Source organism: Micromys minutus (genome assembly GCF_963924665.1).
Source record: "Micromys minutus genome assembly, chromosome: 22".
NCBI classification, from domain to species: domain Eukaryota; kingdom Metazoa; phylum Chordata; class Mammalia; order Rodentia; family Muridae; genus Micromys; species Micromys minutus.
In genome coordinates this window covers 16,925,421-16,948,124 of record NC_137957.1, presented here as the reverse complement: position 1 = coordinate 16,948,124, position 22,704 = coordinate 16,925,421, and the positions used below count along the sequence as shown (strand labels likewise).

Sequence of the window (22,704 nt, the reverse complement as noted above, 5' to 3'; positions counted from 1 at the left end):
CATAAATATACTCACATCCTAGACATACATGCATGCACACACACACACACACACACACACACACACACACACACAAACTTGCTGCTTTTAATGGAAGAATATTCTCAATTCCTCTCAGAAGAGCAGAATTCTTGTTTCTATTCCTGTCTGCCCTGTGTATTGCTTTATAAGAATTATTTTTCATTTCATGCATAAAAAATACTACCCTAATCCCCTCTTTGGCTACTGGAGTATGTCCAGACCTTTTCAGTAGAAAAGGGACTTTTTTCCTTGATCCCAGGCCAGAGTTGAAATGGCCTAACATCCTTACGTCACCACCGACTTCTTGTTCAAAGGGGTGCTTTGGGCGGCAGGTGGAGTCATAATTATAGATTAGAGAAAAGCACCATCAGCAGCTGTCGCTTCTGTTTGTCCCCAGCTATAACTGTCATCAGTGGGCAAACTGGCACAGACAGGCCTCTGCAAGTGGAAAAACATTTAACCCTGGGCTTGCTACACGCTGGATCATCACAGCAGCCGGAGAACAGGAGGAAACCCGCCTGGCCACAAGAGAAGGGTAGAAGCCGGAGAACCTCTTCAGGGACAGCCGGACGCTTGAAGATTTTTCTTCCCTTGGGAGACTCCAAAGAAATAGGTTAGTGCACAGGTCAGCTTCTGCACTTGAACATGACCTTGGCGCTTGGTGGGCGTAGGGTTCCTGACAGAGCCTAAATAGGGTGAGGGGGTGAAGAGAAGAAAGGGAATTGGTTAGAGATTCACTTAATGTGACCAGCGACCTGGTTGGAGAACAGCTTCTGACATTGCTGTGCTCCTCTCCCACGTCCACTGAGTTCTCCTCAGGCAGAGACAAGGTGGGGATAGAAAAGCAAAGCCTGTTTTAGGGCAGGCACCCCACCCTTCTGTAGTGACGTCTACTAACTTAGGCAAAGGGCCCTGGTCTGTTTAATTAAAATCAATAACCTTGGAGAATAGATCAGTGATTTGTTGTTGCTGAAATACAGCTGCCGGCTCTTCTTAGAAAAAATGGACAGATTACAGCTGGATCCTTGCCCATCTAAATGAAACACTTGTGATAGAATGTGAAATATAGATTGCTCTACAGGGAAAAAACATATGCTCTAGGTGTGGTTTTTTTTTCTTTCTTTCTTTCTTTCTTTTTTTTTTTTTTTTGTGGGTGTACATATTATAATTTGACCTAAAAACTACACATTTTAGTCTAAGTCACTCTGTGAGAAGCTCTTTGTAGTTCCTTTGGAGAAAAATTAACATTTTAGTGAGATCTCATTTTGTTTGCACGTGACCTATAACTATCGGGTTAGCCGAGTAAGATTTCCAAACGAAGGTCAGCTTTGAGTCATCTATCCAGAGTCCAATGGCATATCTCAGTGAGAAGCAGAGGCATGTCGGAGAGCTTAATGAAAACCCGGATTGGACCCCATTCTCATCCTGCTGACATCCGACATTCGTGGAACGAATCCAGAGTTCAAAATAACGGACACACTAGGGATGTAACTCACTTGGGAGAGTGCTTGCCTCGCACACAAAGACTCAGCACCAAGTAAAGCTAGGCAGGTAGCCGGGGTATAGTCCTCCAAATCCGGCGCTCACTGGAGATGGATCAAACGTTCAAGGTCATTCTTGGTCAGACCAGGTTCAAGGTCAATGTGGGATAACCCTATCTTACAAAAAAAAAAAAAAAAAAAAAAAAAAAAAGACTCAGTTTGATCATCTCTGAAGTATGTTGCTGAGACGATCCAAGGGAAAAGTGTAGTTTTTTATGGCTCCTTTTGAAAGGTGCAGAATGCCAATTGTGCACCTAAGAGCTACAGAGAAAGACTCACATCCCAGTAAGAGCCCCCTCCCCAGAGTAACCCATCCGTTCAACTGCTCTGGGGTCCTGGCTTCTTCCTGACAATAGCTCCTGGTTCCTAAGAAGGGATCAATAACTTTTTCCTCTTAGGAAGTTTAAAGGTGCAATCAATACCTCTCGAAGGATTTTAGCAGACACGGACCCAAACAATGCGTATGATCACTGCCTTTAAAAACATCACCAGGTTAGCCAAACAACTTCCTAAACCCTCCTGCGACTGAGAAGTGGCGTTTCAAAGTGTCTAGTGTGTCTCGTGTGTTAATGCTGATTATTTAATGAGCAAGAGCTACAGACTCTAAAATAATGCTTGTCACATAAAGAACGTGCAGGACTTCTACAGACCGGTCTTCTCCCCCTTCTGTGCTGAGATGCTAGGTGGTGCTACCCACAAGTCCTAAGCTGTAAAAGGAGTGAGCAACGAGTGGAGGGTGGATCAGCTGATTCGGTTTTGACTTTAGTTTCCTTTGGTTAAGGACAAAATAAAAAAGTGTATGCCTATGTTGACGTCCAACTTTGTTTTTCACCCATGTTTTGTCTTCTTGCTCTTCTAGAACAAAACTATCCGAGATGACTGTCACTTACTCCAGTAAAGTAGCAAATGCAACTTTTTTTGGATTTCATAGGTTGCTACTCAAGTGGAGAGGTAGCATCTACAAGCTGCTGTACAGGGAGTTTATTGTTTTCGCTGTTCTTTACACAGCAATCAGTCTGGTGTACAGGTACTTTTGTTTTGCATGTCTCCTTAAACGGCCCTCAGGCGTTACGTAAGAATACAGTCTCAAAAACTGGATCCCCTCGGTTGCCGCTAGCCTCTGCATTACGTAACCTCTCCCTCTGCATGAACCTCTCTGGCGTCCTCTTCTCAGAATAGGGTATTTTAATCCACACCTAACCACGTATTTGGAGCAATCGACAGCCACTGTTCGGACAATGGGCTCCAATTCCAGCCCCACAGACGCCTGATGGGCGTAAACTAGAAGATTTATACTCACATTATCTGCGTGCCGATTAATGGCAAAGGCCACAGACACACGCTTTTGTGCTTCCCCCGGTGGTGTCATCCGGGGTTTGAACGTGTGATCTGACAGCTCGCTGTGCTCCACTTGGAGTTAACACATCATCGGGGAATAGAGTTTACCGGACGGCTTTCCTTCCTTTAGTCTGGATGGTGAGCTCTGACCCGGGATGGTGTCCTCCAACCTTCCCAGTGCCTCAACCAAAGAATGAGGGCCCCAAGAATTAATCTGTTCTCTTTATGTCTTCTGATTTCAGGGTGTCATATTTGCAAAAGGAGGTTTCTATTCTTTGTAACATGGGGACCCGTCGGGTTCATACTTTGAGGGCTAACAGATCCACCTCTCACAACTGAAAATTACAGTCTCAGTAACATTTCATCAGTGTGGTTAAAAAGAAGTTTTATGAGTCAATAAACTAAAACTTGAGGGCTGGAGAGATGGCTCAGTGGGTAAGAGCACTGCCTGCTCTTCCAGAGGTCCTGAGTTCAAATCCCAGCAACCACATGGTGGTTCACAACCATCTATAATGGGATCTGACACCCCTTTCTGGTGTGTCTGAAGATAGTTACAGTGTACTTCTATATAATAAACAATTAAATCTTTAAAAAAAATAAAGAAACTTAAAAAAAAAAAAAAATAAAACTGAATCACACTGAAGAAAGCTAAAGGAAAGCCAAAGGTTTTTGAGGCTGTATTTCCACCTTAGCTAGGTATAAAACTTTTTCTTCCACTGCAGATGAACTAACTGTGAGTCACCATCTTCCCTAGATCCTTTCTTGAAACCATGAGACTCCACTTGGAGAGGAGGAATATTCATTTAGTTGGCTGATAATTGCCAAAAGCAAACTGTGAGCAACTGTCCTGTTACTCAGAACTTTCAGCCTAAGGATGTAGCTCAGTTGACGGAGTGCCTGCCTGAAAAAGCACAAAAGGCTGAACTCCATCCCTAGCACCACACCAGTATACATGTGAGAATAGATTTTGTGGGACTGAGAAATTAGCTCAGTGATTAGAACGCTTTGCCTAGCAAGTGGTAGGCCGTGGGTTCAGTCCCCAATTCAAAATAATCAGAACAACAACAACAACAACAACACACCAAGGCAAAAGTCACAAGAATAGATTTTTGTCAACTATTCTTAGAGACTTATAATATCTTTCAGAAATCTCCTATATTTCCTTAATAGATTAATCATGTGTCCCTTGAACCGTCAGAGTATGAAATGGTGACAGACTAATGCCGTTCCAGGACAGCTCATAGCTCGTTCCTACTAGTGAGAGTTTGCTGCTGCTCCTGCCGCTCAGAGCAGAAAAGTCCCTAGAGCAGCTGCTGTGTACCCAGAGGTGCTCCAGTATCAGACTTGTACCCCAAAAACTCTACACTTCTGTCTTTCCAAAGATCAAAGACTGCATACATTCATAGCAAACACTTTAACTTCCTCGTTCCTTCTTATTTTTAAAAGTCTCATTGTAAATTCTTATAAAAGTAGATCCTTTTTATCTTAAATAGTTACCAAGAACCGTCGGATTAGTAGGTTACAAGAATCAAGCAGACCCGGAAATATAATCATAGTTCATGCTTTGCCTAGTATTGTTTGCGACTTAATCTCTTCCAATTTGGAGGAATTTGACAAAATACTCCATGTGGTATTTTCTAGCTAAGAAGATTCATATCTATTTAGCCACTTAGCATTAATCCCACCCATTTTGGAGCTATGTTTGAAGATATACAATTGCTTTACAGTTATTTATATAATAGATATTTTTGGTCTTTACAACACCATAAACTAAAAACAAAAACAAAGCAAAAAAACAAAAACCAACCAAACAGAAAGACCTGAGACTCCTAGAGATTTGATAATATACCCAGTCTAAATCTCCACCTTGGCCTGGCCTAGCTGATTGTAACAGCTGTGCTTTCTACATTAAATATGATCTGTATAGTTAAATACTTTACATATCAGAAAGCTGCTCTGTGACTTGTTATCAACATGAACTCAGTTGCCTCATCCAAAGCTGACACTTCCCATACCCCTGTACCCCAAATTCTTTATTCACCAGTACCAGCTCCTGACAGTAGACTGCCTGCAGCCCCCAGGGAAGGAACACTGCTCCTCAGAGTCTCCATGAACATTCCACTCACCCAAGGGAATGTTTGATACCTGTCTGATCGATCTTTCCTTAGGTTTCTTACTCTTTAGATGCACTATTGATCTATGCTAATTTGTATGTGCCTTCTCTCTTCACATTTTGGTAGTTATTATTAATGTGTCTTTGGTTTTGAAGTCCCTCCCCAAAACATAATAATGACCTCATTATGGGCAGGTGTATTTGGGGAGGTAAAGTCAGATCTACGAGAAAAGTTTTGAGCCCATGGCCAAACATGACAGTGAAAGTTTCTGCCTTTCAGATTAAATCAGCTTTATTCATAGTCCAAGCAATGGTGAGCATTAAGGTAAACAATTATAATATTACCTGACGTGTAATTTACGCACAATCTAGAATGTATCTGTTGGCTTGGTTAAATTAGTACTTCTGGATTAAGGTCAAGATGTTTAATGTTATTCAATAATGACTTAATAACTCTTACCCACGAAATCAATACTCTCATTCTTTTAAGTATTCCTAATGAATAATTGAAAAATGGAAGCCAAGCCTAGTGGTGAAGGCCTATAACCTCAGCTAATCGAGTGGTTGAGGCAGGAGAATTACAAGGCCTCCTTGGTCAACAGCAGTGGTTCTTACCCTTCCTAACGCTGTGACTCTTTAACACAGTTCCTCATGCTGTGGTGACCCCACCATGACATTATTCTGATTACTACTTCATAACTTCAGTCTTGCTACTGTTATGAATCGTAATGTTAATAGTTTTGGAGATTGAGGTTTCCAAAGGGATCACAGCCCACAGGTTGAGAACCACTTGTCTATAAAGTGAGCTCAAGCCAACCTGGGCAACGTAAAAACCCTGTCGCAAAAAAGGGAAGCGTGAACTAACTGCCAGTGGAATTCAGTGACTGTCTGGCACGAGTGCCATCCTGGCTTTAATTCTCAGAAAGAAAAACAAAAGACCCTTTTGTAACACATCTTTCTCCAAAATCCAGTGCGCCAGTTATAAAACTTTAAACCTATAAAGTGTTAAGAAATAGAAGTGGTTAAAAAAAAGAAAGAAAGAAAGAAAGAAAAGAAAGAAATTGAAGTGGTTAACAAGTCCATTATTTAACGGCCATCCGATTTATGTGCTAAAAACTTGAATCCTTGAAGCACAAAGCAATTTTTTCAAACTTTAGAGGCACATCCGTTTAAAGAAAAAGTAAAAAAAAAAAAAAAAAAAAAAAAAAAAAATTAGAGATTCTTAAGACTACAACAACAACAACAACAAAACCCAACTGAGATTAAGATTTGTGCTTAATTGTTTGCACTTGATGTCTCCTGCAGAGCAGGTGCAGAAGTACCATATCATAAAGGGCTGTGCGTTTTATTTTTGCTCCAGATTGTTACTTACAGGAGCCCAAAAACGTTACTTTGAAAAATTATCAATTTACTGTGACAGATATGCTGAACAAATTCCAGTAACCTTTGTGCTTGGTAAGTATAGGCCCCGTGCAGAATGCAGCCACACAGCTGTCTCCGTTAGATGACACAGAAGACTGCATGAGAGTGCTTCCGGGCTGTGAGGCATGCCGGGAAAGCCGCTGCTTGCAATACCGCACAGCCGACCCTAAAGTTCGCCTTCAGGGCTGCTTCTGCTAAGTTAACACGGAACAGTTTGAGGTCATAATCTGCTGTTGGACAATTAAGCTTCCTCTTCACTAACCCTCCATTTCTGCAGTCAGTATTTGAGTTCTAATACCCACTCACTGGGTGCCCCGACCTCGCCAGGCATACATGGCATTCCCTCCCCTCCTGGAGGGCAAGATCATAAGGTATGGAGGATAACATACTTTCATATCTCGAACCCCTGAGAAAGCTACAGTTCTGCTAAAAGTGTGTCCGTTGAGATGTTTGCCGTAAGAAACTGCATGATGACGTCTGGTTATCCCAACAGGGTTTTACGTTACTCTGGTAGTGAACCGATGGTGGAACCAGTTTGTGAATCTGCCTTGGCCAGACAGGCTGATGTTCCTCATCTCCAGCAGTGTTCACGGGAGCGACCAGCACGGGCGCCTGCTCAGAAGGACGCTGATGCGCTACGTCAACCTCACGTCCCTGCTCATCTTCCGTTCGGTGAGCACGGCAGTGTACAAAAGGTTCCCGACCATGGACCACGTGGTCGAAGCAGGTACAGCGTGTGTGTGTGTGTGTGTGTGTGTGTGTGTGTGTGTGTGTGTGTGTGTTTTCTTATGCGTTCTTGTCAAGATAGGGTATCTGATGTAGGAGCCACCAAAATGCTTTCGAAAGTGCCTAAATGTATTTATTCAAGAAATGCGGCAGAAACATTCTTAAAGGGCAAACATGACTATGTAAGATAGGATTCCTACTCTCAAGAAGTTTACTTGGGGGGTAGAGGACAGAAGTAGCTGAAAACCAAGACGCCTTAAAGTAAATACAGTGATGGTGATCAGTCATTAAAGCAATTGCTCTGTTTTGTTTTTTATCTTTCTTTCTTGTCTTTTGTTTGTTTTGCTTTGTTGTTGGTTTTTGTTTATTTGCTTTGCTTTAGTTTTGTTTTTTTGTGACAGGTTGTGTAGCCCAGGCTACCCTTGAACTCACTGCAATCCTCCTGCCTTAGCCTCCCTGGGTGGGATTACAGCTGTGAACCGCTGAGTCTAGTTTATAGCTGAGTCTAGACCGATGGGTATTAGGTCTCGAGATGTCCTGAGAACAGTGGGGGGTTAATTTTAAGAGCTTGCAAGCTGCCCTGAGTCACGTAGCTTCAGAGTGAAAGAAACAGAGCTCAAATCCAGGGTCAGAAACATTATAATAAAATAGGTCTTGAAGCAAAGTCAGCTCTGGAAGAGGTGGGCTTGCTGTCAGTTTTTGCCCAGGTAAACTGGATGTGGTGGTGAAAGGCTCTCTCCTGTTGTCTCATGAGACTGTAGACAGATTCCTGGGTCTAGCATGCTGAGTCACTTGTGAGGTATGGTGCTCTCTGGTATGTAAATATTTATCGAGGAAGCTGTCAAAGCCAGCCTTCAGTGGGGTGAGGGCTGAACTAGGTCATTCCCGGCCCACAATGGGAGCTCAATTCTGCCTCATTTAGGCTGCAAAGTGAGCAAGTCAAATTGTAACCTCCATTTTCCTTTTTCCTTCAAGAATACTGGAGGGTTTTGTTTGTTTGGGTTTGCTTTTAATTTGTTGTCTTTCTTCCGAGTTATTTTATTTTATTTTTTGGGATGGGTGACACAGATAATATCTAAGAGCACACAGCACCAGGGTTGGAATTCTGAGTCCACTAGTCACATGGCAGTGCTTAGGTACTTAGCTTTACTGTGCCTCTGACTCCACATCTATAAAATGGGCACATGCTAGGATGTATACCTTGTAGGTTCAGTATGAGGATACTTCGTGTTCACGACACCCCAGATCTTCCAGATCAATTTTCATCATGTGATTGAGAAAGTCAGGTGGGGAAAGGAAGCAGAGGGGGTAAGTATGTGATTGGCCATTTCTCCATCAGTGAAAGGAGCTGATTGAAGCCATATTAGAGTATATTAAAAGCAGGTTTACTGGGAAGCTGCTCTAGGGTGAGTTCACTGGGCCCAAGGACCGAGATCAAGGAAGTGACCATGGGGAGGGGGGCAGGTTAGAAAAAGAGAGAAAGGGAGAAAGGGTGTGTGCACAGAGAGAGAGAGAGAGAGAGAGAGAGAGAGAGAGAGAGAGAGAGAGAGAGAGAGAAGTGGGGGAGGGGTATCTGGATTGTATAGGGAGGAGCCTCTAGAGGAAGAACAAAGTTTAGGATTGGGGGCAGGGTATATCAGGTAGGGACTGAGGGATGCTGGGAGAATCTGGAGGCCAGATCTGCCTTGGTATGTAAGATATGCACCTCAGTGCTTTGTCTCAGGGTCCGAATTTAAACTGTAAGAAAGTTGTGTGGGGAGGGTCTGGGCAGAAGTTTGAGTGGCCTGGCAAACACTGGGGTACTGTGTGTAATGCCAGAATCCAAAATCGAACGAACTGCTGATATCCTCCTGTGCAGTAAGTAGGACAGCTTCAGAGTAACTAACCTGAACTTGGGTAGCTTCAGTTTCTTACCCTACTACTGACTGACCTCAGTTGTTTATCTAAAGTGCATTGGCCTGGACCCCACCTTGAATCTACTGACCATAACCTGAACCTTTAGATGTAATGCTTAGACCCCTCCATTAGACATGCTTCCAGGTCTCCCCCTCTGTCTTTGTCTTTTAAGACAAGATGTCACCTAGCCCAGACTTGTCTCAATCAAAAATGTATATTCCTATTCCCGGCTGTTGTGTGTAATATTAAAAAACCAATTAATGATAACGCTGGCCACGCTCTGGCCCCAGCGGTCTCGATGCCTTTATGGCTAACCCCATGCTGCGGTTCGGTTCGCTTGCTTAGCAACCTGCCCGTTTCCAGTCATCTGTCCCCTGTGGTTAGCTGTCACAAATCCCCATAACCCCGTGAAACCAAAACTCTAGAGGTTTATAATTTATCAGTCAGATTTTTATCAGTAAATTCTAAACCCACAAAACGTTCACACAATGAACTCAGCGCCGACTGATAGTGACACAAGCTGCCCACCTAGATTGGACAAACTATCCTGTATTATTCTATCCCTTCTAAGATAATGATAGCTACCTATGGCTATTGAAAGCTACATGGATCAAGCTTGTCCCCTTCTTCCTCCATCTTTTCTTTCTCCTCTCTCTGATCTGTCCCGAAGCTGCCACCCGGACTAACAGCCTCTTGCCTACCTCGTGTCTGCCATTCTCCCTCAGTCCAAAACACAAGTTCCTCTCTCCTGCGTTTTCTCTTCCTCCCTGGACCCAGAAGTCCCGCCTCCTCCTTGCCCAGTGATTGGCTTCTTGGGCAAAAACCAAGAAGGGAGAGGTCATAGGAGTCGTTACCACTAACAAAGTACCAACAAAGTCTGTAAATTCAGAACATAGACTTCCTGGGGACTGCAGTTCTAAAGCATGCCCTCGGGCAGTGAGTCTGGGTAACTTGTTTGTGCATACCAGACATAGTTCTTGGTTTTAAACACTTCATTTCTTGGGACTGGCGGAAGGAGACAAAAACTGAGAGATTAGATGGAGCCAAATCTTAGAGCTCACGAACCGTGAGTCATAATAGCCATAGAAAGGCCCTGTTGACCCAAGGCTGGAAAGAGCTAGACTGTGCTTCAAAGGACAAAGCCGAAAGGAAGGGAAGGGGTGCTATTATAAAAGGGGCAGAGGACACAGTTTGTCTCTGAGGACTGTGATGTGTGTGCACAGCTTGTGTACAGTGTAGAGCCCGTGTGCTGGTTGGAAGAGCAAGGTTCCAAGCTCCTGAGCTGCAGGAACCGCCCCAGAGGCCAGCACTTCCTGCTCGCCCAACCAGCACCCTCTGTCCGTGGCATTGCTGACTCATGCAGAGTCTGCCTCCTTCCCCCATAGAGAGGGCTGACTCAGAGTCTCACCCAGGCTCTGTTCCCAAGGTGTCCCAACTGGACATATGCCTCTGCCACTCCCTGACTGTCCTCTGCCTGCCTGCGCCAAGGATTCTGGGAAGAATGGGAAGTTGGAGAGAGTGGAAAATATTTGGCAGATGTCCTGAGCCCAGAGCTAGGACACCTACTCCTGCCGAAAGGGACAGAGCACTGGTAACTATGCCACTATGGGGGCACAGTAAGTGGGTAATAACAGTGACAGAACCACAGCCACACACACATATACAATAACACACACACATATACATAAATACACACATATAAACATGCATATACACATACACACATACAAACACATACATATAAATACATACACACATGTACATATATACCTAAATACTAACATGCATACACACATATATGTAAACACACATGCACATAGTCACACACAGTCACATATACATACACAAACACACACACCTTATCTACCCTACTTAAAATCACCTGTAAGAAAAAAGTATGTATTTCAAATTTGAGTGCACCTCAGCTAATGTAAAGACCAATATAATGTAAAGATGAAAGATGTCTGTATCTAACAAGATCCTAGGGGGAGTGTTAAGTGGCCCCTGAATCACAGGCCGAGAGATACTGAGAGCTAAGACTGCTTCCTCAAAAGCTCTCCTCCCCACTGCTTTGTGGAGGGTTTTGTTGCATAGCCTCCCTGAGGGGTAAGAGGAGGATGGAAGGAGGGAGACCAGCTGCCTCTGAATGTTCAGGCGACACAGACAAGCCAGGCCCTTTCCTGCCACTCTCGGAAATTTCTTAGTTTTTAAATGAAACAGTCAAGTTTTTATTTTTCTGAGGAGTAGACAGACCATACTGCATGCTGCCAGAAAGATCTGGTTCGTTATCACAGTTAAATTTCTCAAATTAAAAATAAGCTCGTATTTCTGCCTATGCTAAAATTGAAGTAAAGCTCAGTCAGTTGAGCCACAAGTCCCTGAGGTGTGGGAAGGCACTTATTTAACAACAGAGGCTCTGCTACTTTGCCTGTTGACTCTGAACTTGTTCTGGGAAATTCTAGTCATTCCAATCACCTGCTCTGGAAAATGTCACTTGTCCTAAGCCAAGTGCATAATCCTGGATCTTTCCTAACTCCGGTCATGACCTTAATTAAGTGTTTATATTTTAGAACCAAGCTGAATCCAAATCTTTACCTAATACTTCATGAGTCTCAGAGGACAAAATAGTTCTCTGTAAAATAGCTCATCAGAATCGGAAAGATGGAAATAGAAAATTAGCATCATATTCTTGAAAGAATAAACAATGAAGCCAGCAGTAACCACCAGGCATTTGCTCATTTGATAAAGTTTCCTTGGGGCGGGAATGTCGGTGGTTGGTAGAGAGCCTGCCCAGAATGCACAAAGCTCTGAATCTAACACACACACACACACATACACACACACACACACACACACACACACACACACACACACACACTTCACCCCTGCACTTAGGAGAGCCAGACATGGAGGCTTGTGCCTCTAATCTCAACACTGGGCAAGTAGAAATTATTGGAGCGGGAGTTCAAGGTTATCTTCAACTACATAGTGAGTTTGAGGCCCACTTTGGGTACACGGGAGTCTGTCTTAGAGTTAATTAACTAATTTACAAATAAGAGGATGGGAAGATGGCTCAGTGATTCAGAGCCCTTGCTAATCTTTTGAATTTGACTTGGCCTGGGTTTGATTATCAGCACCATGTGGTAGCTCACAACTGCCAGAACTCCAGTTCTAGGGGATCCAATACCATCTTCCGGTTTCCCTGAGCATTCTTGTCATGCAGACAAGAATTTATATGCAGAAAAATAAGCAAATACATAAAACTTTTTAAAAACAAAAACCAAGCACATTGAGTGTACACTGTATGCCAGACAATCAACGGAATACAACTTCCACAAGAACATAAAGGCCCCAGAATAACAATTACTATAACTTTTGTTCTACACTAATCATCGTCCAAGGCGGACACAAACACATTTACATCTGAATTTCACGTCTCTACCCTGTGCTTTTCTCTCTTCCCCTAAAGTGAGTGTTTTCCTTTTGTGCTCAGCTAAAAAGAACATTTAAACATGATAACCTTTTTAATAATGTTCTTCTTTACTTTTCTTAAAGCCCTGGGATCTAAAATAAAGTTCTCAGAGCATCTCCTGGGACTAGCAGAGCCCTGGTGAGACTCCTCCAGAGTTTTCAACCTCTGACTCACATGATATAAAATGCACGTTTGCACGGGGCCTCCCGGTGGCTGTGGAATAGAAACCCTGAGTTAAGATGCATCAGCTGCAAGACCGGGCCTGTTTGTGTCTCTGGCCTGGCCAGAGCCTATAATCCAGGATCTCTCCCTGAGAAAAGCACTTGGATGTTGTCTGTTTATGCCTGACTGTCATTTTCTTGGGTGTGTTCCTGGTTCTCCGGCTCCTTGGGCTTCTTTAAGTGCCTAAGTGCCCTTAGCCGAGAGATGGCCACAGGGACAGTGGAATTCACACCTTGCCAGCTTCCTCTGCTGGCTGAACTTTTAGAGGCTGAGTCAGTTATTCCTATGTCCCCACATGACGAGCCCGGACAGACAGAATGTCATCCTGTGAGGGAAACCTGGCTCCACACGGGAGGCAGAAGTGACCCTCCTTGAACTCAAGCCACCATGGGCCAGCAGACAGCCACCCTGGTCAGTGACTAGAATGAACGTCTAGCCACCCAATGTTTCTGAAAGTGTGACTGTTCACAGTCATTAGATTGTCGAGGGATTTTTTTTTCTTTCTTAATTTTTTTAAAGACGGGTTTGTATCCGTGTGTCGTAGCTGTGTACCACCATGCCAAGCCAGGTTCTTTTTGTCTTTGTTGTCTATTTGTTTGTTTGCTTTGCTTGTTTGGGAACAATCCTACCGTGAAGTCAGGGTTAGCCTGGAACTCACTGTGTAACCTAGGCTGACCTGAAACTCAAGGCAATCCTCCTGCTTCAGCCTTCTAGGTACTAGGATTATAGTCATGAGCCACTGTGTCTGGCAAGAGAACTCCTGTATGTTGCAGGCTCATAGGCAGCCTAGGGGATGGGACTCTCTTTAGGCACAGTATTCCAGAGGATCCTGCTCAAGAAAGTGGGCCAGAGCACAGCAGGGGTCTGGCTTCCAGGGCTGTGAAGCACCCAGCCTTCAGACCACTTCCCCCAACTCTGCTGCGCGTTTTGATCACTGAAGAACTACTGAGTTCTGAGATCAGAGAGATGCCTCAGTGGGTAAAGCTGATGGCCCGGATTTGATCCCTGGTACTCACATGGTTATAAGGAAAATAGTGCTCACAAGTCTTTTCTGACCTCCACACGTACGCTGTGGCGTGTACAAGCTTGCACTAATACATACAATAAATAACATCTTAAAAACCAAAAAACATTACTGATGGCCAGTTCTCACTCTCAGACATGATTCAGCACCAGTTTAACATGCAGCGAACCTCAGGAAATGCTATACAGTAATTCTTCCCGTTGCAAATTGGCTCAGACCTGTTTAGTGAAGGCCAGAGAAGTTCAGGGCATCCACTTAGACAAGGAGCTAAAAGCACTAGTTGTATGTGTGTGTGTGTGTGTGTGTGTGTGTGTGTGTGTGTGTGTGTGTAGTGACCTGCCAAATGGAGTGCCTACCCTGGGGTGGAGAGACGGATGACCACAGATCCTTTGGGTTATGTAAGGATATAAAGGGAAAACTCTCTTCAGCCAGCATTACCACCTCCAACACTGACTTTACTCTCCTGTACCCTATTTAATTAAGGCTTCTGGTCTATGCACTGTGACTCATTGTTGGATTCTTAAATCCTTTTAAAAGCTACCAAGCAGTGGGATTGAGTAGAAACACAGGATAAACTAGAAACAAAGTTATCCTCCAGAGCAGTCAGAGAACACAAAATGTAGACAAAATGGTAATTACTTTTTGAACCATAGTCTCCCTGTGGCTGGTGACCTGCAGTGACTCTGTCCCCTCTTTGTCTTGCTCTTTGACTTCTGTATACCCTCTGTTGACAGGGGTCCTAAGCCTCCCCCATTATATTTAAGGAGCATCCCCAGTTGAAGTGGTGTCTCTGTTGTCTGTATGCATTTGGAAATGAGCCAGGGACATGGAACTCTTCTTGAACAAAGCTGTCCCCGAGAAGGCTCAGGCACCGACTGCACAGGTTTCTCTTAGAGGAAGGAATGGTGTCGAACCCACTCCTGAGCTTGGAACTGCAGAGTAGTGGTCATTCTAACATGCTAACAGTCTCTCTGGAAGGCCAAAGACACCTGCCTCTGCTTCAAGCCAAGGGAAACCAGGCCAAATATACAGCAGACAGATCTGTGATGGCAGAGCTCTTGCCTGGCAATCCATTTAATTAGTCCTTTGGCTTAAGGGCATGACACATTTTCCTTCCAGTGGCAAATCCCACTCCACAGAACTACAACTCTTAAGTTGTAAGTCACTACAGGCATCTGTCTCTAAGGATAGGTATGTGGATCTCTTCCCTGATTAGACATAGTAAAGAAAGCTGTTTTCCCGACAACTGACATATAAAAATCACTGAAGAAAAAGAGACATTGAGAGACATTCTAGACATATGCAGTAGACTGCCTCACCACAGGTAGGGCCTGACAGAGAGAGGCCAAGCTGCGGCTTGCCAATGCCTCTGATTAATTTGCCCTATAGACGAGGGTCATGAAACATTTTTAAATTTTAAAGTGTTGGTGTCCGGGTATAGTGATGTGAGATGCTGATGACGATAACTTCTCTCCATAACTAGTGTCATCTCAAAGGCCCCACTCTAGAGATTTTCTTTCAATTCACCACCAACTTGATTTCCAAAGTGGGGTTACTTTAGAAGTCAGGCCGGCAGAGACGCCTGTATCCCCCGGACGATGCAGTGACCCCTGCTGCTTCTCCTGTCTCTCAGCACCTATTACATTATCTATAGCTTTGGGCTGAAAACTTGAAAATCACCAGCTTTCTTCCCTCCGTGTCACCCCTCTAATCAATAAATATCCTTCCCAGAGAACAGGGCCCAGCTCCGGCTTTAAAACAAACCCTTGAGCTGTGTATTTGTTCTCTGCCTAGATGCCAATCATCTTTCCATGTTTCTTTATTAAATAAACCTGCCCTTGTGTGGGGAGAGAGGAAGTGAAGGAGGAACCCAAAGGAAGTGTCAGCGATGCTTTGTTCCTTAGCACTAAACTCTTTGTGCAGTTTAGCACCTCAGGTAGCACACCCCCTCCCTTGAGTGCCTCTGCTGTGCAGTGCTGGTTTCTAACACGGTAGGCAAGCGCTTACCACTGAGCTGTCTCCCCTGCACCATTCTTGTAAAGCAGATATGATTCCAGAGAAACCCCCTCCCCCGAGGCTGGGGGGGGGGGGGGTCACTGCAAACTTAAGCTAACTGTGTTTTATACACACACACTTCAGAAACTTGTGCACCATGGCAAGGGGACTAAAGAGAGTAAGGTAGTCTTTGCATTCCGTTGTGTATAATATCACTGTACTGTGAGTCAAAACAGAGTGCCAGATGGGAGCTTTATAGACGTCACAGAAGAAAGAAATAAAAGGCGGCGTCACAGAAGGGGACATGATCAAGCAGGAGGCAGACAGGAGGCGGCGGGAGGCACAGGAGTTGAATGGGGTTCACCTCTTCACCCTAACAGTCCAAGGACTGTTGTTCTAAATGTATAAAGGAAAGCTTCTCTGGATGTTTTAGATCAGGGGTTCTAGACTCCTTCCACTCATAAGAAATACTTATGAAAACTTAGGCACATGGTGAAGTGAAGCACATAGGAAAGTCAAAGAGCTACACCTGTGTCGCTAACAGACTCGCCCCAGCCTTGGTCCTGAACACACAACACATGCGCTCTGCACTGAGCCTAGCTTGTCGAGTCTACACAACCCCTTAGCTTAAATCCTGAAAACCAAGAGGATGAAGTTTATTTTTTAAAATTCTCTCTCTCTCTCTCTCTCTCTCTGTGGTGTGCTTGATTTTGAATTGACCTTTGCCCATCTTACGTTCAGAAATCCGTAAGCAAATAGTTGTGACCCACATTTGGCTATGCGACCCCATATGGGGCTGTGCCTCACATTTTAAGACCCTGTGTTCCAGGCTTGTCTTTCTTCTCTTCGCTATCCGATTGCCAAGATGATGCATTGCTTCATGTATCCGTGTATATGTGTGCACCTTGTGTGCACACATGCACACACATACAGTTGTATGCAAAACCCCTCATCTCTAACACAAATCTAAGCCACAGGAGATAAGGATCTTTACTTCTTTAGCCTTGTATGTTTGCATAGAATATGTGAAGACGTGTGATGCTCCAGTGCTTAGACGTGTGCATAATACCCCATTGTTATTTCGTGTGAAGGTTTTATGACGGCAGATGAGAGGAAGTTATTCGACCACCTCAAATCGCCTCATCTGAAATACTGGGTTCCGTTCATTTGGTTTGGGAATCTTGCAACCAAAGCCCGGAACGAGGGCAGAATCAGAGACAGTGTTGATCTACAATCACTAATGACTGTAAGTGCCCCCACCCATGAGCTCCAGAGGGCTCCGGATGTAACAGGTCAGACCAAAAGGTCTGCTCTGCTCTCAGGGTCCAAGGAGCCGGGAAGCCATCATGAAACCCGCTGTGTGCAGGACAGAGGAAGAGCGGGACTCCCCCAGGCTCTGTGGAGGTGTTTGCTGGCCACACAGCACACTCTTCAAGAGGCTCATGGGAAAATGTTAAGTCAGCATCGCCCACAGGCATTTGCTAGCCCTTGCTTGTGAATTCTAGAATTAAATCCTTTACTTTCTTTTTATTTATTTATTTTCTTTTCAGTGATGGGATAAAACCTAGAGGACCTTTTGCACATTAGGCAAGCAGTCTTCCTCTGACTGAACCCCCGCCACCCAGAGTAAAATCCCAAGCAAGAAAAAGCCTAATTCCACCCCATTCCCTGTCCAAATCTGAATAGTCGAAACTTAAATCAGCCTTTTAGTTGCTCCAGAGAACAAAACAGGTCTTTCTGAATAAAGGCGCTCAGACGTCATAAGAGAGACTTCTGCAGGGGCTGGGTAATCTATGGGACGGCCCTGATGGTCTCGGGCATGGTTGAGGCAAAAGTGACTAACCAGCTTCGCACTGAGGTAATATTAGATTCCAGTCTCACATGGATAAAGAAAGGAATCAAGGACCCTCTAACCTTTCTGCTAGATTTTCTGTCAATATGGACATTTTAAAGTCCCAAGTTGTTGAGCAGAAGGTTTAGCATGTATTTCTGTGTCTTTTCTAATATCTATAGAAAGAATGTTTTTAAGGAGAGAAAAAAAGTGCTTGCCAATTTTTTTCTACTAAATTAACAAGTTATCACTTACTTAAAATACTAAGGTTCTTAGTTTCCCATAAGCACCCGGGACAGGTCTATATGTTAAAGATTCTGGGTTAGGAAAATAGGCTTGTCCCTCCCAATAACATTTCATCTTCTCTTAATATTAATAAAAATATGTCCAACATCCTCATTGTTTTTGTCTGTTTACAAACAGCTCCATGCTACCGTAGTTCCTCATTCTCAGAGCTTTCCCCTCAGTCTTACAGAGCTGGCCTCAGAACTTGTCCGCACTCATCGGCGGTGTGCGGTCTGTTCTGAATCCCAGCAAATGCTCACTGCTGTGCTTGTCATTTTAGTAAAGTTTTGTTTTTGTTTTTGTTTTTTTTTTTTAAATGCCTGTTTTTGGCTTAGGAAATGAACCGGTACCGCTCTTGGTGCAGCCTCTTGTTTGGTTACGACTGGGTTGGCATCCCACTGGTTTACACACAGGTATCAAACCCGTGCATGCGACTCCAGTGGGGACGGGGACAGGAGAATAGGTGCCCAAGGTCAATCTTGGGTGTCGCTCCTCTGGAGACAACCAAGGTCAATCCACTTTATGCTTTAAGATCCCTGAGACCTAGAACCTGCCATCTTTCATTTAAACTTGTTGGCCAGTGAGGACCAGGTCCCACCTACGTCCCGCCCCCTTGCCCAGCACCGGAACCGCCGTTCCTGCCCTTTTACTCGGGTGCTTGGACTCGAACTCAGGTCCTCACGCTTATGCTGCAAGCTCTTTATTGACTGAGCCATAGCCCCAGCCCCATGCATGCGTTTTGTGTTGTTTTGTTTTCCACCTGCACACTTTGCACCAACGTTCCCATGGACGCCCAGACTGTGCTCTCACCCCGCCTTCTCTGTCCCCAGGTCGTCACTCTCGCCGTCTACACTTTCTTCTTCGCCTGCCTGATTGGACGGCAGTTCCTGGATCCCACCAAAGGCTACGCGGGGCATGACCTGGATCTGTACATTCCCATCTTCACCCTCCTCCAGTTCTTCTTCTACGCAGGATGGCTCAAGGTACTCAATAATCCCGGTGTCCCAGACACTCTTCAACCTCCCGTTTCCAGACTCTCCACGCAGAGCCTCTACTGAGTCGTTGGCAGACAGTGAATAACTCGAGGGCAGACTTTTGTACACTAGCTCAAAGACGGGAGTGCTTTTCCATCAAGATTAAAATGGTGAGTACGGAGACTGGACTGCAGCGGTCTGAGGCCGTTCATCATGCAGAGACGAGAAGAACATTCCTCTTCCGCTATGGATTTTCCTTCAGGTCTCTGCGCGCTCCCACTAGAATTGCGGTAATGTAATTAAAGTAGTAACCGAACCGGTGTTGGTCTCTAGGCACAACTGGGCAGAGGGAAAGACGGTGAGAGCACCAAGCCTTTGAGAGCCGACCTGAGCTTTAATGCAGTGACAGATGCCTGGTTCTGCTCCACTCTGTAAATTATCATTTGCCACTCCCCGCCCCCGGGGTTCCACTCACTGTCACACTCGAGAAACGCATTTCGTTTTCAAAAAAGCTCATCTGGAGTAAAAGCAGAAACATCAGGATTAACAATGACGTCTCCTTTGCCTAACTGTCATAGCAGTGAGAGAAGGTGGTCCAGTCATGGGTGTGGAGCTGTGTCTGTCCCCACTGTCACTGCTCCTCCCCAGATGTAAGTCTGCAAATATCAGAAGCCTGATGGTCCATCACTCTCAGTGTGACAGAAAAAAAAGTCAAAGGCAACTGTTTCCTTAAGTACAATGGCACCCAGCAATACTTGAGAGACTAAGGAAACAAAATTTCCAAATGCTTGGCCTCACAAACAGTCTCGTGTGGTCAGGCCTCTGGGTTGGGACAAACTCCTCTGCAAGTAGTACTTCTTTCATTGGCTTGGATCTTCATAAGTACGCTGGCATTTTAAATTGTACCCCAGCGACTAGCAGCATGTCCTTTCAAATGGCAACAGTGTTTTTAACCAGATGGCAGTGATTCTTAATAATCTTTACCCACTTCCTCCGAGTAAGAAAAAGCAGAGAGAAGAACGGTTTTGTTAGACAAAAAAGTGATTTTTATCCTTCTCAGCGTAGTCGCCACAGCTGCCCTAACACCCTGTTCCATTGTTTGGTTTTGTCCTTTGTCATTGTGCGGAGCTTCTTAATTGTCTGCTTGGGTTGGAGGTAAGTGCTCAGCTGCACTACAAGGAGGTTAGTGCCTCCTTTTTCCAGTGAGATGTCTATAAATCCCTTTCCTCTAAAAACCATTTTTAAAAACACACAAGAGTGGCTCTGTTCAAGATAAGCCAATGAAATAAAAGTTCATTTCCCACACCGGTAGACTGTGTCTCCATTTCCAAAGGACCTCTCTATCTGAAGTGGAGAAAACACATCTTGATCTTTCTTACTGCACATGGTGCCCTGCAGCAAAATAATCCTCATGACATATTCAATGCCCAGATATGTCACCTTGACTATGAAATATAGTCTGCAATAGCATATACAAGATGATGTATGAAAGTGAGAAATAGGAATATGATCAAAATATTCTTAGGGCTGAAGTAATGGCCCATTTAACTTAAGCAAAACCTTGGGCAAGCAGAGGAAGCCAGCCCTCACCACAGTGAAGGACTCTCACAGCCGCTATGAAGAGACTTCCTCTGCCCACGGGGACTTCCATACAGCTCTGTTTCTCCGCCCTGACCATGCTCTGGGAGCTTTACTCAGTGCTGTTGCCTGGGTTCACCCTCTGAGTAAATCAGAGAGTCTGGGGGAGGGACCCAGGCATCTGGTTTGCTGGGGATGTGTTTTGTTTTGCTTGTTTTTGTTCCATTGAACTTGAGGAAGAGTGGTTCATGCACAGTGGAGGTTGGGGATAGCAGCTAGGTGTTTTAGCTTAAATCCTGAAAACCAAGAGGATGAAGTTTATTTTTTAAAATTTTCTCTCTCTCTCTCTCTCTCTCTCTCTCTGTGTGTGTGTGTGTGTGTTGTGTAGTGTGGTACATTCATGTGAGTGTGCAGGCATGTGCCCCCTTCTAAATGCATGCGGAGACCAGAGCACAGGGTTGAGTGTCTGCCTCTTCCCCTGTCTCTCTCTGCCCTAGTGCTTTGAAACAGGGTTTCCCACTCTATGGCCACCATAGCACTCCACCAGGCTGACTGGCCAGAGAGCTCTCAGAATACACCGATCTTCATCCCTACATTGCTGGTGTTACAAGTGTGCTCAGCCAAGCCTGGCTTTTTACATGGAACACAGGTTCCTGAGTTAGCAGACTAACCAGTCTTACTGAGTCACCTCCCTCATCCCAAGTGTGTAGGGTTTCTACCAAATGGTCTCAGAATCTAGAAATGAATGAAACACACACACACACACACACACACACACACACACACATATTAAAACAAATTATTTTAAAGAAAATTGTTCAAAATGTTATATTTGACATCTAAAGCTCGTGTTTAAAAGGCCATTCCATTCAGGAACGTGGTTAGAATAGTTAATATTGACCAAATATTAGATGATATACCTAATCAGAAACCAGCTAGATGTCTCCCAGAAGGAGAACTAATTTGTTAGATACAGCTAAATCCTTACTGCGAAACTAGAGAAGCCTCAGTCCCAGCTTGCCTTTATGTCTTACAGCAGATATGGTCTTTTTATTGCTTTTAATGTGGTCTGTCTTTCATTGCTATTTAACCACACGTTATCACCCGGGCCTTTAGAGACATTGAAAAATGGCCCAGAGGTATTCACTGGTTTGCTTTGGCTCCCCGGTACTTCTGGCTTCCCTGGGGTAAGGCAGCATCCTTCTACATGAGCATACAGGTCCATTTGCAGGCACCTGTAGAATAGCCCACTACCCCAGAGGCTGTATATTTTAAAACTGACAGTGAACTATCAACTACGGTGTGTGTGTGTGTGTGCAAAAAACCTCAAGCTTCTTCTCCCCTTCCGTTCACCCCGTGTTCTCAACTGCAGGTTGCCGAGCAGCTGATCAACCCTTTCGGGGAAGATGACGATGACTTTGAGACAAACTGGTGCATTGACAGAAACCTTCAGGTTAGAAGCACTTTTCCAACCTCGGTGAACAGTAGGAATCATGGGTAATCAGGTCTGAGAGCTGGAGCCGAGCTTTGCATACACAGCGTCGTTCCTTTGGAAGCCTGCATCTCATCTCCAATGCTATGAAGTCAAGGCACTTTCCCCTGTGGTCTGTACAGTCTGCCCTCTTCCGTCCAGTACCGAGCACTGTTTGAACTCAGATCCTTGCCTTCTTAGACTTCTCATCTGGAGAGATTAGCAGTGACATACACTGATGTGCAGACACAATCTGTGTGAATTCCTGAACATAACCCCCACCCACCCCCAGTGACCAGACATGCTGGGTGGGAGCCTAATCTACGGGCTTCTTTCTCACATCTGCAGTCATGAATGGAGAGCCTTACCCCACCCTAGCCGCCCTCGAAGGCAGGAGGGGAGTCTCTTTCTAGGGAGGGCTCCCTTCAGAACCTCTGTCTGAAGCCTTCACCCATCCATCTGTTTGAAGCCCTGCCAGTCTGTCAGGGAGGAAGCGTAATGTTTCCCTCTCTGTCAAAACTGGATTCCCAGAGGCTTAATAGTTTATCTGTCACGTTGTCTAAGCCAAGACAGGCCGTTACCGCAACACAGGTCTGTTGATACGCTGCTTTTCCAGACACACAAATGAAGCCGGGCCTGGTGGCATAGACCTGTGCTCTCAGGACTGGGTAGTCTGAGAACGGAGAACTGTGAGTTCAAAAGCAGCTGGAGATACAGGCCGAGACCCTGTTCCAAAGGGGGGTGGGGTGGGGGCTGAAGATAGGGCATGCAGGAAGTGGAAGAAGGTAGAGGTGG

The 22,704-nt window shown here is 44.9% G+C and overlaps 1 protein-coding gene across 5 annotated transcripts in view; it reads left to right on the top strand.

Annotated features, from left to right (window-relative positions):
- Positions 1 to 466: 466 nt before the first annotated feature.
- BEST3 (bestrophin 3) overlaps positions 467 to 22,704 on the top strand; it is a 39,916-nt gene continuing 17,678 nt past the window's right edge. Inside the window, exons 1-8 of one of the 5 annotated variants that reach the window (XM_080935355.1) lie at positions 499 to 634; positions 2,422 to 2,589; positions 6,374 to 6,468; positions 6,929 to 7,162; positions 16,862 to 17,016; positions 18,222 to 18,299; positions 18,717 to 18,869; positions 21,811 to 21,891. In XM_080935355.1, coding sequence (XP_080791481.1) covers positions 2,438 to 2,589; positions 6,374 to 6,468; positions 6,929 to 7,162; positions 16,862 to 17,016; positions 18,222 to 18,299; positions 18,717 to 18,869; positions 21,811 to 21,891 — 948 coding nt within the window. In that variant the 5' untranslated portion in view covers positions 499 to 634; positions 2,422 to 2,437. Of the gene's footprint in view, positions 635 to 2,421; positions 2,590 to 6,373; positions 6,469 to 6,928; positions 7,163 to 16,861; positions 17,017 to 18,221; positions 18,300 to 18,716; positions 18,870 to 21,810; positions 21,892 to 22,704 lie in introns of all 5 variants that reach the window. The other 4 variants (XM_080935359.1, XM_080935358.1, XM_080935357.1 and 1 more) reach the window with 4 other exon arrangements.